The sequence below is a fragment of the Malaya genurostris genome, chromosome 2 (assembly GCF_030247185.1).
Source record: "Malaya genurostris strain Urasoe2022 chromosome 2, Malgen_1.1, whole genome shotgun sequence".
Lineage (NCBI taxonomy): Eukaryota > Metazoa > Arthropoda > Insecta > Diptera > Culicidae > Malaya > Malaya genurostris.
This window is the reverse complement of record NC_080571.1, coordinates 66,069,056-66,085,282: the sequence shown is the minus strand read 5'-3', so window position 1 is coordinate 66,085,282 and position 16,227 is coordinate 66,069,056. Positions and strand designations below refer to the sequence as shown.

Sequence of the window (16,227 nt, the reverse complement as noted above, 5' to 3'; positions counted from 1 at the left end):
TGGAGCAGAGGTGGAAATAAGTCCATTTTGCGCATGAAAATGTGAATCAAGATTTCCGATTCTGAATCAAAAAACACAACACCGTGAATTAAAAAATTGGGTATCAAAACTAAAATTGTAATAGAGTTTTGAATTGTGGGAAATAAAATTGAAGACCTCTTTAATTTTTTAATTAAAACCCAAAATTTATCTTATCAAAAATCATTCGTTTCAAAATTCATTATAACATCTACAATAAATATGTGATATGAAAAGATAATACTGTCTATTTTTATTTACTGTGAATCAAAAAAATTGATTATTTCCACCCCTGATTTGGAGTGTTAAAGAAGCGATTGTTACCATTGCTACGCAACCAACACGCTCCCTCGCTATTCTGGCCTGATTTGGCATCTTGTCACTACACCAAAGATTGATTTGGAATGGTATAAAGCGAAGACGTCCAGATTTTGTCGCGAACAAGCCATACTATTTCAGCGACTGGATTATCCTTTTGTACTAAAATGCTTAAATTGGTACAGAACGTTCGAAATTTATATAATTAACCTCGTACGAACGTAGATTTAGCCATTATCCAAAGTGTTCAAACAACAAAATAAAACAAAACCATAAAGCATCACAAGGTAATGTGGTAGAAAATGTGAAAAATTTATTACAGCAAAATAAGGTGAGAGAAGCAAATCTGCATGCCAAATTTACAATCCTAGTGAACGTGTATAAATTTCTAACGTGACGACAGATAATGTGGTAATCGAGCTGTTAGTAAAATACTTTAGCAAGACTGCTAAAATATTTCTACACTTGATGTACAAGTGTCACGCATGTTAGACTGGAATGTAACTGTGTCGGCTGCAGGTCACAGTCAATATCCGTTGTTTCACACGAAAAAAAATCCCGTTTTCACTCTTCCTTGCCTTACCATCCGTCTTTAGTAGAAGATTTTGTTTTGTATGGATTTAAACCTGCGTCTTCTTTTCTAGAGCATTTCTGCATCGTTTTATACCCCGTGAGTCTTGTCACAAATCGATTGTAAATATTAAGTGAAAAATCAACAACAAAAATGTTCCTTAGTTCGTACAAAGAGAACATGCCAAATTCGCACTCCCCGTTACCAATTCGACCCATAGATTCATTACCTCGGTTACAACTCCTTAGGTACCGTTTCTAGTTCAACGTTACTTCGAATCAGATCACAACCAAATCTGTTTACTTGGAAGACGTTCTAATTTTAGAAAATACTTAAGCGTTATCGATGTGTTCTACATCCATTTCGATTTTACAAAAACAATAACCGATGCACCGAGTGAACTACATACCAATCTGTCACCGATCTTCACCCGAAATTGCAGCAGCTGATATCGGTAATTAATTCAAAATTGCCTTTTTTCATTCATTATTTATTCTGCAGCTACACGTAATACAACAACAAACCTCCAGTACACCGTCGCTGATTCAAAGTCATAGCCCCACATCCCCGAAGGCACCGCCAAGTCCGATCCTGAGCACATCCGCGGCAGCCGGCCACCATCACAATCATGGCAAAGCGTCGATGCGAGTTTCGTTTAAAGATCGCATCAAGAGCATGCACCGGTTGGAGACGAAAGTTGAATCACGAACCATTTCGATACCGGAGGGCATGGATGTCAAGCGACATCTGTTGGCGAGTGTACCGGCTAAAAATGCACGACTATCAGCCGCGCAAACACTGAAGGACAAAATTCGTTCCTTCGGACATCTGCAACGAACCGACGATCAACTGAAACCGTGGTCCAAGCTTAAGCTAGCAACAGTGGTAAGCGTCGGAGGAAGTTACAGCAGTTTGAACAACAGTCTGAATGAAGACTCGCCTATCCTGGAGCAGACCAGGAAAGCAGGCCGCCTGAAGACATCGATTCCAGCTGATTTAAACTTGAGCTCACTGACCCACACAATTCCTCCACCGATATTTTCCGCTCCTCCTACGACCACCACTAGTGGGTCAATTTTCCAACCACCGAGCAGTGTGTTCAGCCGAAGTACGACCATCGAGAAGGTCTGCGTTAGTGATAGTGAGGTGACGAGCAAGAAGCAAGTCTCGCCATCTCCCGCCCGTGTTCGAATGAAACCCAAACCGATCAAGTTGACCAAAGAACCGAAAAGCTACAAAAGCTACGTGTCCATCGATGACCTTTCACCGGAATACAGCGGCCTTCCCTTTGTAAAACGCCTCAAAATACTGAATGAACGGCAGAAACTGGCCGAACTGGAGTCGGCAATGCAAACCCGTAGCCTTAGTCTAGACTGCACGGATTCGAACAGTAGCAATGCCGGCTACGAACCACTTGATCAACTGTCCCGCAGCAAGAGCGAAGGTTCCGGAATAGCTTCGTCACGTTCGAAAGTGGGAGAACCCGACACCTTCGCCGAAAACACTCCACTCAGTCCGGAATCGAACGAAACGCCCGAACGACGACAGCTGAAAAGCATACTGAAACGACTGTCCGAAGACAAACTTGCCCTCGATCAGCGACAGGGCATTCAGAATCGAGACATTCGGAAGTTGATGCGAGCCCAGACGGTAGAAGGGTACGTTGCTAGACATAGCAAGTTCACAAAGAGCGTCACCTTCGATAGAAACACACTCTCTAGCCCCCCAAACAGTGCTAATTTAGGTGAATCTATTGAAGAACGCACTCTTTTTCCCATTCCTAGCGCACAAAGTTCCACAACTACAGTGACCCCTGTGGCTAGTTCAACCAGTGAGGACAGTCCAGCTCCCACCATGACGGAAAATGTTCAGATCGTTTCGCAGGACCAGTTTCCGACGGTTCCGCAAACGGTGCTGGAGGATACCGAGGACAGTGGTCAAGATCTACAAGCCCTAGTTATCAGCAACAACGGATATTACGAACACGACGATCAAAGGTATCACATCAACGAAAACCATCAACTGTCGAGGGATGATTCGCCATCGAGGGGGTCACTGTCAGCCTTCAACACTCAGCGAAAGATTATCAAAGGTACGTTAACTGACCCCTATGCTAAAGGGGCGCTTTCGAACGCTTTGCTCCCATCAATCATCCACAGTTCTGTTGTTGTATTATTACACACACACACACACACACACATTCATCGCTTGTAGACTTGTTCGGTCTGTTGGTAGAAGTTCTGTTACATTGCTCCACTTGGCACCGGCCAGAATCGTTCGTATGTGAAGTTTCTTTATTTGCAGGTAAGAAGCGCCATCCATCGACCAGTTGTTGCTAACGCACTGGGAGTTTGTTTGGTCGATACACCACTGGTGCTGTATATTGTGCATTACTACTCACGCTATCGACTAAACTGGGTTTCTGGGGCATTGACCTTTTGTAAATATATCTCTCTTCCAATAAGACCTGTAATCTATGCACAAAAGCCAGTGGAAGTTTTTTTTTTGTTTTATTATTTTGTTGTTATTGGATCTAGCTATATTCCCTCATATTCAATGTCATGCATCATGATCACCATATTATTCCCATATTTCTCAGCTTTGCATACTGAACCCGCGATTTGATCAATTAGTTAAATGATAACTTGTTTATCACTCGATTACAAATAAATTGGATCATGTATCTGCTTTCGAGAAGCCGTATGATAAATAAAAAAAAATACCCGGTGAACGACCGCAACTTGTTAAAAACCGGCTAAAAATAAATAAATAATAAATAAAATAAATAAAAATTTGACCAAGCATAGTTGTGACGAAAAATTACGATACCGTACCGGACATTATTTCGGTGGTACAACGATTTCTGATACCAGCTAATACCGGTACACATAAATGTCGTATTATAACCTAAATATTGCGACTTGGCATTATAGTTAGCTTAATATGATTATAAAGTACTAATATACATTGTACAAGCGAAAGTGATTTTATACTGTAAATATTTATTAGGTGCTATTCACGAACTAGTATAATGTTATGATGGAACCGAACCGGTTTTTTTCCTAGAAAATTTTAACAGTTCAGTTTACCTACTGAAAACATGAATGTGCGGAAAATATTGAAAGTGGAAAACATTTTCTCGAACAGTAGCTTTCCAGTCGTAGTGGATTGTAGAAAAACACAACATTATTAAGTAAATTATTTTATAGTTTCTCTACTTTATCGCTTAACCGGATAAAGTGACCAAGTACAGCAAAGCATGCTTGGTATCTTTCAGTCGATTAAATTTTTTCTTCATGTGTTTTCATATGCAGAGTAGTTTATTTGGCAAAACAATTTCCCCGGTTAGGAGTTAGCTACGGGTTCGAGTCCCGTCTGTGCGGTAAAATTTTCGCGATTTTCTTTACATAATTTCATTCACATGTAAATTTTTCAATCTATTTTCTCCGTTAGATACTGATCGTATTCAAAACTAGCTCAAGATGGCTCTACGTCTTCACAAAAACTAAAATACAAATCGTCAGTTAAGTCTATTTCAAAACAGATCATAGCAAATCGATTATAATTTGAAATCGCGTACTGCATATATGGAAGTATGATATAAGCGGTAAAAATAAAAATTAAAAAAGAGGCAGCATTTCGACAAAAAATGATAAGGAAATATTTTTTTTTAGTCTTGCTTAGACGTATAGCCGTATTGGTCTAGCTTTAAATTTGATCAGTATCTAACGAGGAAAAGGAATTGGCAAAATGGCATGCCAAAGTAATGTAATGTAATGTAATGTAATGAAAGCCACGAAAATGTTACCACAGAGAGGAGAATCGAACAAGTAGCTAGCTCCGACCCGAGGAAATTGTTTTGTCAAATAAACTAGCTTGCTTATGCCAGCACATGAAGTGACAGTCTAATTGACTGGAAGAACCAAGCATGCCTCGCTTTATTTGACCGCTTCAGTATTTAATTATAGTACTATATCTATGGAATCGCATCGCAAGTCGCAATATTTTTTGTTGAAAGTAAATTACAAATCATTCAAAGTCAAACGAATAAAAACAAATCATTAAAAGTCAATCGCAGGTTTGATTTGTTCTTCAATATATTGTGTGCGAGATCACAATCGTCACTGCTGCCAAACATGCCATGAGAACTTCAAGCAGATGATGACGTTGATGTACTCCATAGGTAGAAAAAAGACAAAAACAAAATCTCAAATCAGCATTTGACGGCATAGCAGAAAGTGAATATATACTTGCGTGTGTTGTTTTCTGATGGATGGGTTCCCATAGAAGTACGACTATAATTGAATGCTGCAGGTTTCAAGTAAAACGAAGCATGTTTGGTTTTTCTAGTCAATCATACTGTCTCTTCATGTGTTTGCATATGCAGGAAAGTTTTATTGGCAAAACAATGATCCCGGCTAGCTACGGGTTCGAGTCCCATTTCTGCGGTTCCAGGTTCGAGACGCGTCGAAGGTAATATATCAATCATTGAAGCCTGATGTTGGGACCTATTTAAAATATACCTTCAGAAAGTAATCACTATCACATTACTAATATGCAATTGCTGTTCTAAGCTGTCATATTTTTCATTTTATTGTCCCTCTACTTCAGTTTTGTAGCAGCAACAAGAAACTTGTGATAGTTTTTTTCTAAAAACAAACTTTATGTGTTCAATAATATTAGCCATGCTATTTCCGGCCTTTCTATTTTGACATCTGTACTTTAAAATTTCTAATAATTTTACTCATGCAAAAATCGAGTAATTATTTTTTGCATTCAGTGTTTGTTGATTGCCGATAATTTGACAGAAGTTGTTCGATATTTATCTATATTGTATATGACATTTTCAATCAGGTAGAAGATGCTACCAGAACTCGTGTCTCTCAATGCATGAACCGTGAAAGAATTTTTCTACATTTCTTCTCTCCACTTCATACTCTGAGTATTTCACGGCCCTTAAAAAATTTACAGTTTGGTAATGAACGGTGCTGTGTGGAATTTACCAAGAGAGAATCGCAAGTTGACAATTATCGCAGAAAATCGAATCGATGACTCGACTTGATAATTCTCATACTATGTTGCAATATTTCAAAACCCTTGTTCATTGCATTCACAGACATTTTCATAGACACAACTTATACAAAGGTTATATGCACATAGTTAGAATAAGCGGCAATAGTAAAATGATTCTATCGCTATTATCCACTGCCCATACAGAATCGGATCGCGAAACGAGAATAAGCGACCGTATGTTGCTTCAGAGAGAATCCCCACAGCAGCGTACTAACCCGTGATGCTCAGACAGGTTATCGAGAGAAATTCGCTCTCGCACTGATGTCTATTATATGTTAAATGAACCATGCCGTTTTTTTGTTGCTGCGATGGTATCCGTCTCTCTTTGATGGCACTGATTGAATCGTGTGAAGAATCGCTAGTGAGCGTTCTTTGATACGATAAAAGTCATTGTTGTCTGCATTATTACAGCCGAATATTTCGTCTTTTACGTTTTTTTTATCAGTTTTACAGTAGCATATAGGACTGATAAGCCATGATTGGCAATTTATCATATGTATATAAAGCAAATATACGACTTCGTTTTGATCCTCATTAGTTATCTGGGAAGTAACCTAAACTGATAACACTCATATTGATACCAGACCAATACTAATATAAATGTCGACCTTGTTTACCTAAAATACAGCAGACAGTGTTTTGGGACATTACCCTCTCAGCAGGCCATTCAATTTTGTTGGTCTTTGAGCGCTTGTTGAACGACATATTGCACGGGGGGCAGGGACTAACACTTTTGAAAAATCATTTATTGTTTTATTTATATTTTCTTGTAGTAAAACATTTGAAGAATTTTCTGTGAAATTTTTAAGCCTATTGGAACGAAACTCTAGAAGCTATGGACTTTTATCTATGGCTATCTCATTCTACGAAGAAGCAAAAGCTCGATGTTAGACCCTGCGGGCTCCCTGGAGTAATTAATTGTTTCCATTGATTTTATAGACAAAAACATTAAACGCGTTTTCCTCGAAAGCAGGTTTTGAAAGTCTGTGTCCATCGTCATTCAAAAACTACTGCACCAATTTTTTTCAAATTTTGGACACACTTGCTACATATAAAAATCCAAACCCCAACGTTTTCCTTTTCGTTGTTTGTTACTTTGGGGAGGCTTGACAGTTATAAAATGGCGGATTTTTTCGTGAAAAATCGTGGTTTCCACTTTGAACAACCACCAAAAGTTTAAAAAATTAAAAAAAAATCAAACAGAAACGTTGGGGTCTAGAAAAACTTCTACTCTAACTGTGCTGCGATCGTTTGTTCACTTCTGATTAGTCTGCGCTGAGATACAGTGGACACCTTACCTCTTCACCGACTTATTTCTCAATATTTTTCCATGAAAAAATTACAAAATGTTGTTCGAATGATGCTTTTTATCATGCAAAACATTTGAATCTGTTTTGTTAAATGATAATTCTGGAAAAAATTCGCAACAATGATGATTTTTTTCATCGTTTAGACCCTTAGAGTTTTTGTTAGAAAAACTTTTTTTCCCTGAAAATGCCCATCTTAAAATGTATAAACTGTTGATAGAGGACATAATTACCTATCTTTGGACAAAATTTCATCAAAATTATACATTGCGTTTTTTAAACAATTTTAAACTCTCAAAATCGTATTTCTAATTGACGATTCGATTAGGCATGCTTTCAGTATTTTTATTCAAAATCTTTGCTGATTTTAAAAAAATTCACATTTTCGTAGAATTAAAAAAAAGAGTTTTATGTTGTTTAGAGATTTAAACATTAAGGTCATTTGCCTCTACGGGGCAAACCAATTTTCTGACCCCATTTGCGGAGTTGGGAATCGAACCCAGGTGGGCTGCATGAAAGGCCTCGGCTTATCCATCACTCTATACCCGTCCCCTAGCCCTTTTCAGAAGACAGTCTAGATCTAGTTTTGAAAAACGAAATGTGCAATGTGATTTTTTGTGACAAAGTCCACATGTCCAGAAAGTTTCATCCAAATCTGAGAGGGTGCTGCCAACTCCGAATACGATTTATCTGAAACTTCCCATCCTTAACTATGTCTATGCATATATGAAAAATGTACTCAGAGACGCTTAGGTATCGAAAAAAATAATCGATTAACGATAAGATAAGTTTCACAGTTGTCACTCGATTTTATTTTTGAGAAACAAGAAACTGTTTTTCTTATTTATACTACAAAGATTCCTGATTCTATATGCTGGGTTGGGAATTGAACTCAGTTAGTCTGCGAGAATGGGAACTTTTTTACCCATTACGTTAGGCTAGTTCATCAACAAGAAACTAGTTGCAAATCAAAGCAAATTGAACGTTTTCAATATCTAATATTTACGAGAATAGTTATAAAATACAATACAAGAATAATATGTATTTGCAATATTATTGAGCATCACTATTTATTTCTTCTATACTGGCTAAATCTTAATAAAACAATGATCAGTATCATATTGTTGCATGCTCTGAATATATAATCAATTCAACAATAACAAAATTCGATGGAATTCGCCGCTAGTAGGCTGTGGAGAATCAGTCTGCAAATATTGACATAATATCCCACTTGGCATATTGACCAATCAGCACCAAACAAAGTACACCCACTTGCAAGCTAATAAAGCAAGCAAAATATCATTACATCATGTTCCTACGAAACGGATGATGAAATTCCAACAACTTCCTGATGAGCTAATGAACTCAATCTTCTCCGATAGTATCCAATCTTTTGTGTAAGGTTCTGTCTGAACGATACAAAGCTTACCAGCCGATCCACATCGAGTGACCTACAAGTTACCATCGTAACCGAGCGGCCTACTACCGTGCTCAACCTCCGAATGTAACCTAAATTGACCGGTTCAAGTTGTAACTACAATGCCAACGGTCGAACCTAATCGGTCTCTTGAAAATTAATCCGGTACACATGTTTTAGTACACAATAGCTGAAACCGAAGGACCGCCTTCTTGTCCATTCACATTCGGGGTTGCCAGTATTGTAAATTGTTGCGACTTCGATTCAATCACGCTGCTAGCCCACATCTGGCATCCCGAAGCAGCCATCCCAAATCGAAGGTTCAAAAACACATTTCCATTTGAATTCATCTTCCCCGCGTATAGAACTAGCTTCGTCAATCCCTCCACCTTGTCAATATTTGCATGTTAACGAACGGCTCATCAATCATCACCCGCCTAACGGAGAATAAAAAATATCCTTCCCATTTACACCCACCAGACATTCAATCATCCGAATCATCACAATCCTGCTACCCGATTTACCCCGTTAAATCCCTGCGCTGTTCTGTTTGGTAAAATTAATTCGAAACGATTGGTTGATTGGCACACTTCAACGGCAACAGAAAACAGAAACGTAGCGCACGTTGGTTCGACGGTGCGATACTCGAGCCCTAGTAGTAATTATTATTGTTCCCAAAACACCATGTTTCCGATACGACCACTGAAGGACAATCGACACAATCGGTCATCGAGTTTCCACCTGGCCTTCGAAGAGTTTATTTCTAATCGATTTTTCTCTTTTTCCTTCTTTTCACTCTCACTTTTCTTTTCCACCTAATCTGCATTCCGTTTGGATTCTGGTCTCTTCCACCCCACCACCACAAAAATATGTTTTCCGATTCCGTTTGCTTATCACAACCATAAAAAAACCCCACCCTGCAGGTTCGATGGAGGAGCAGGAATTTTTCGGTGAGGTGCTGCTAGGCATCAAACAGGTCATCCAGACGCACATGAAGGAGATACAGGTTAAGTTTCAGGACAAATTCTTCAATCTGGAATTGGAGGTGAAAAAAAGGGACGATATCATATCAAAGCTCCAGAACCGTATTCAGGAGCTGGAACGGGATCAGCAAGAGACGAACGATGGCGATGGTGAAGAAGGCAGTGGCACATCCCGGTCTTCCGAAGAGCTGCCATTTATGGTAAGCCATTGCGGGTAGACTAGGTTTGGGAATTAAAATCTGCGGATTAAGAAATGAAAAACAAATTCGAGACTAAGAAACGATGAAACGGAAACTGAAAATTGTCAATCGAGAGTTAAAATTTTACATTTCAAATCGAGAATCGAGGCCTGAGAACTTATTCGAGAATTTCAAATTGATAATTGTGAATTGTGAATTGTGTTGTGAATTGTGAATTGTGAATTGTGAATTGTGAATTGTGAATTGTGAATTGTGAATTGTGAATTGTGAATTGTGAATTGTGAATTGTGAATTGTGAATTGTGAATTGTGAATTGTGAATTGTGAATTGTGAATTGTGAATTGTGAATTGTGAATTGTGAATTGTGAATTGTGAATTGTGAATTGTGAATTGTGAATTGTGAATTGTGAATTGTGAATTGTGAATTGTGAATTGTGAATTGTGAATTGTGAATTGTGAATTGTGAATTGTGAATTGTGAATTGTGAATTGTGAATTGTGAATTGTGAATTGTGAATTGTGAATTGTGAATTGTGAATTGTGAATTGTGAATTGTGAATTGTGAATTGTGAATTGTGAATTGTGAATTGTGAATTGTGAATTGTGAATTGTGAATTGTGAATTGTGAATTGTGAATTGTGAATTGTGAATTGTGAATTGTGAATTGTGAATTGTGAATTGTGAATTGTGAATTGTGAATTGTGAATTGTGAATTGTGAATTGTGAATTGTGAATTGTGAATTGTGAATTGTGAATTGTGAATTGTGAATTGTGAATTGTGAATTGTGAATTGTGAATTGTGAATTGTGAATTGTGAATTGTGAATTGTGAATTGTGAATTGTGAATTGTGAATTGTGAATTGTGAATTGTGAATTGTGAATTGTGAATTGTGAATTGTGAATTGTGAATTGTGAAATGTGAATTGTGAAATGTGAATTGTGAATTGTGAATTGTGAATTGTGAATTGTGAATTGTGAATTGTGAATTGTGAATTGTGAATTGTGAATTGTGAATTGTGAATTGTGAATTGTGAATTGTGAATTGTGAATTGTGAATTGTGAATTGTGAATTGTGAATTGTGAATTGTGAATTGTGAATTGTGAATTGTGAATTGTGAATTGTGAATTGTGAATTGTGAATTGTGAATTGTGAATTGTGAATTGTGAATTGTGAATTGTGAATTGTGAATTGTGAATTGTGAATTGTGAATTGTGAATTGTGAATTGTGAATTGTGAATTGTGAATTGTGAATTGGAACTGGAACTTCTGGAACTTCTGGAACTTCTGGAACTTCTGGAACTTCTGGAACTTCTGGAACTTCTGGAACTTCTGGAACTTCTGGAACTTCTGGAACTTCTGGAACTTCTGGAACTTCTGGAACTTCTGGAACTTCTGGAACTTCTGGAACTTCTGGAACTTCTGGAACTTCTGGAACTTCTGGAACTTCTGGAACTTCTGGAACTTCTGGTACTTCTGGAACTTCTGGAACTTCTAGAACTTCTGGAACTTCTGGAACTTCTGGAACTTCTGGAACTCCTGGAACTCCTGGAACTTCTGAAACTTCTGAAACTTCTGGAACTTCTGGAACTTCTGGAACTTCTGGAACTTCTGGAACTTCTGGAACTTCTGGAACTTCTGGAACTTCTGGAACTTCTGGAACTTCTGGAACTTCTGGAACTTCTGGAACTTCTGGAACTTCTGGAACTTCTGGAACTTCTGGAACTTCTGGTACTTCTGGAACTTCTGGAACTTCTAGAACTTCTGGAACTTCTGGAACTTCTGGAACTTCTGGAACTTCTGGAACTTCTGGAACTTCTGGAACTTCTGGAACTTCTGGAACTTCTGGAACTTCTGGAACTTCTGGAACTTCTGGAACTTCTGGAACTTCTGGAACTTCTGGAACTTCTGGAACTTCTGGAACTTCTTGAACTTCTGGGACTTCTGGAACTTCTGGAACTTCTGGAACTTCTGGAACTTCTGGAACTTCTGGAACTTCTGGAACTTCTGGAACTTCTGGAACTTCTGAAACTTCTGGAACTTCTGGAACTTCTGGAACTTCTGGAACTTCTGGAACTTCTGGAACTTCTGGAACACCTGGATCTACTGCAACTCCTGGAAGTCAAGGAAAACCTGTAACTTTTTAAAACATCTGGAACTCATAGAACGCTTGGGATACTTAAACATGTAGTACTTGGAGCTTTGAACACCATTTAAACAACTTGAGAATTAAAAATACTGTGCTGTGAATTACTGCTCCTAATATTTCATCATTTCTTCTGTGTCTTTCATTTTTTCAGCGCGGTGACTCTCTGGACACGATTTTCGCTTCCTCGCCTCACTCAGACTCGGATGCACCACGGACCCAAAAGGTTCGCAACCGTAAACCGCGAGGCTCGCCGCGCCACAGACCGTTACGGAATCGACCATCCTGGGACGAAAGTACCGATCAGGATAGTTTCGATCTCAAAGACCCACCCCCGGGATATACGATTGGAGCACTGTCTTCCAGAGTTCAGCCACCTCCCGTTCCTCCTCGGCGAACTCCTCCAGCTGATCGGATACGAAGTCCCTATCGAGACATCGTAATATCGCAGCTAACCGGAAACATTGTCTCAGACAGTGTTGTGGTCAACATTGAGACCAGCTCTAGTTCCGAGCATTCGCATTCAGAGAATGATAATATCTACTCAAGCCCAGGTGGAACTACACGAGGAAATGTCGTAGAGGAAGATCCAGGCGAAGACGAGGAGGACGACGAATTCGTTACCGAGTCGGGCAAACTTGTAGAGAACCGTGGCTGTCGCAGCAGTGAGGATGACCTGGACGATGATTTCGATGGAGATGATGACGACGACGAGGAAGAGGAGATGAATCACAATGACTGGGAAGTTCGCATGTTGGTGGCAGAACTTCAGAAACGGGAAAGTATAAGCACAGAAATCTTAAGCGATCTGGAAGAAAGTGGTGGAGTTCTGCGGAGACGACGAAAGCGAAGCGAAACAGACACCGAAGATGGCGATGTGGAGTTCGAAACACCTCGAAGACCACGAGCATCCAGTCTCGATCAGCACAATTTGCGACGGGGAGCCAGCGTCAGCCACGGCAGTGGTAAACGGAGAGGTTCCATCTTCAAGGCCATGAGCTTCGACAGGGACAAAGATCGCCTTTGAGAATTAAGGCTCAGATGTGAAGTTTGCATGTTCACCAGCGTCACCAATGTGGTGATAGTTGAGTGGACCAAGCGGTAAGCGGTGACAGTGAGACTGTGAATTCAAGCAAGAACCAACGTAATTAAAAACGCACTACTAGATCATATAGAATAGATGCAACAGTTAAAAGAAAAACAAAATGGTTAGAGTCGAATTAGCTTAGAACATCGATTAGAATTATTCGCCGATGACGAAGCTGGGGAGACTTGAAGTGAAAAATTAAATTTGTTACAACCGATGAACGACGCAAATAAAGAGATTTTATCGCACGTTTTGCACAGAAACAAAAAAAATATATAGCATTTGGTGAAGCTGTTATAGATTAAGTAGTTTTCATATTTCAACAATTAACGATTGTTATACTTGTGTTACTTGCAGAGGAGTGTGATTAGGGTGAGAAGCTTGGTGCCAGAGGGAAGACAATTTTTTATTATCTAAATTTAGAACTATAATATACGATTTAAAAACCGTTAGCGATTCCTAAACTTAAAACTAGTACTGGCAATGAAAAAAGAATTTTCAAACTATAACTAGTCAAGCATTGAAACCCGTCCATATGAGTTTGATATCATATTAGAATAGCATCCTAACTTTATTCGATAAAATTTCATCCGAATTTACATAGTTTTTTTTTCTAGTTATAACCGATGGCTACAAAATCCGTGTTGCCAAAAGTATAGATTTACCTTAATGAAGCAACTGAGTCTTTTTAGACCTCTTAAGCAGTTTAGAACGAATGGAATGAAAACTAATTTGACGGGATAGTTTATTTCATTCTTAACGAACCCGAGAAAAGCCGGTACTCGGACTTTAATGCGCAGAGTGTGAAAACGTTTTTCTTTTTTGCTATAAAGTTTTGATGTTTTTCCCAATCTCAAATTCAAGATTGTTGGGAATTGAATTGTCTTTATGCTGTTTTTCTATCATTTTTTGCCACGAGAAACATACAAAATAGGCACAAAATAATGTGTTATTTCGGACCCAGACATTGAACAACCATTGTTAGTTATATAACAAAGTCTTATCAAGACGATACTGAACAATTTGTAAAAATCTGTACCAGTATTAACACTACATTGTGACAACGTAGCTTAGATTTAACGAAATTTCCAAACGAACAAAAGAAAACTGGTGTAAAAATCGCTTGAAAAAGAATTAAACAGTGAACTAAACGATATTGAAACATTTCATAGCTGTAGGGTGAAGAGTAACATCAATAAATTCAACCGGAAGGGTAAATGACCAAACTTTCTTAACTACGGTAGCATTTTAATTCTAGTGTAACAATCCATTCATAGAACAATGGACATCATAGAGGCAAACCAGCATCTGAGTGTATTGATCCCGGTATGGCAAAATGTAGACAAAGTTAACTATTTCATATTCATTATTTCATATAACATTGTGATTTTGTGATAATGAAGGGATACTCAAAGAAAAAAAAACATCCGTAGGAAGTGAAATACCAAATAGATTAGGTTCAATGCATTCGAAACTACAGACACTGTGCAAAATGAAACATTACAACGTTCTAATTGAGTCCAATTTTTTTTCGCTCCGCTTAGCACAAACATTTCCGGTGAAACAAACGTGAAGCAATGTGATAAATTTAAACCCCTTAACAATTAGGCGAATTATGAACCAAAACATGCTAAAATTCTTTCAAATCTACCGTCTTTGGTTCAAAGTTGGTCCGGTGAAACATTTATCTCGGTTCGGTTTGGAACACTTTTCATAGTTGTTTTGCAGTCGATTGTCCCCATTTTAACCCAATGTGTTTTAAAAACCAATCACTGATTTCACTGCGGGTAGTGCAGGGAATAAATAAAAACAAACAAACTGAACCAAACGTAGGTAATGGAGAAAGATCACACAAAGTATTCATTTGAAAAGACGATAATTTACTATGATTTGTGCTGTTGAACGTATCTAAGAAACAAATGCGGACACGTGTGCGTAAGATTGTGTGTTGAAAATGAGAGATAAAATCAATTAACTTTTTTATTATTAGGATTCAACTTAGGAACAAGAGAAAAACAAATATTAAATAATAGCAGTTGGTTAAAGAGATGGTGTGATAATTTGAAACGAAAGAAAATCCCTCCAGAACAGTTATTTTCCATTGACCTCCACACAATCAGGTTCCGAACTCAGATGCCAAACTAGAACATTTGTTCACGGGAATGTTAAAATTTTCCGAGATAACATTCTAAGTGCGGCTCAAAAACACAAAATTCTAAATCGTTGCCTAGCGTCCGTTCCACATAGTAGGTGGAGTTCAATGCTACGTTGTGTTCGAAACTATCAGAGCAAGTAATGACCCAATGAAAAATTTGACAGTTTTCAAAATGTGCATTCTCCTGACGAAACACATAGTATGCTTCGAGTTCGACCGACGGAGCTTCCTGTTGGTTTTCCTTTGATAACTTCCTCTACAAATGTCGGATTGCTTTGTAGTCCTTGAAGGTTTTCTTCCTCGTTAATTTTCCTACGAAAGTAATCGATATACTGATTTTTAGAGTTTATAGGTTCGAAAAACTCGACTTTCTTAAAAATAAGTAGAAAATCAGTATTCGGAAATATGCGCCCTTATTCTGAATAACGATGTATTGATTTTTCGATCGAATTTGGTTCGATTGAATCATAGCTACCATTGATTTTGCTAGCGTTATGGGGAATACAAATGAAATACGAGGAAAAAAACGATACGACGTCATCTATATATATATATATATATATATATATATATATATATATATATATATATATATATATATATATATATATATATATATATATATATATATATATATATATATATATATATATATATATATATATATATATATATATATATATATAAATGCAGAGATCATTCTTTGTAATCGCATCACGTAAAAACGGATGGACGGATTTAAATGATTCTTTTTTTGTTTGATCAGTTTTTCCCCCACCGGGTTCATACATCAAAAAAATTAGGAAAACTTGCCGGAAAAGTGGGAAAAATCAATAAAATTATTTTGTATGGTCAATGGAATTTTCCGTTGAAAAAGTCGTCTATGCTTGCTTGATCTACGATTGATGTTTGGAGCGCAACGAGTTGCATAAGTGTTTGGCCGTCGAAGGAAAGA

The 16,227-nt window shown here is 37.9% G+C and overlaps 1 protein-coding gene across 8 annotated transcripts in view; it reads left to right on the top strand.

Moving 5' to 3' along the window:
* LOC131432509 (uncharacterized) overlaps positions 1-15,162 on the top strand; it is a 547,181-nt gene extending 532,019 nt beyond the window's left edge. For 7 of the 8 annotated variants that reach the window (XM_058598834.1, XM_058598837.1, XM_058598831.1 and 4 more), the window contains 3 exons: positions 1,409-2,999; positions 9,628-9,887; positions 12,185-15,162. In XM_058598834.1, coding sequence (XP_058454817.1) covers positions 1,409-2,999; positions 9,628-9,887; positions 12,185-13,057 — 2,724 coding nt within the window. In that variant the 3' untranslated portion in view covers positions 13,058-15,162. The remainder of the gene's footprint in view (positions 1-1,408; positions 3,000-9,627; positions 9,888-12,184) is intronic. The other variant, XM_058598836.1, reaches the window with a different exon arrangement.
* Positions 15,163-16,227: the final 1,065 nt, after the last annotated feature.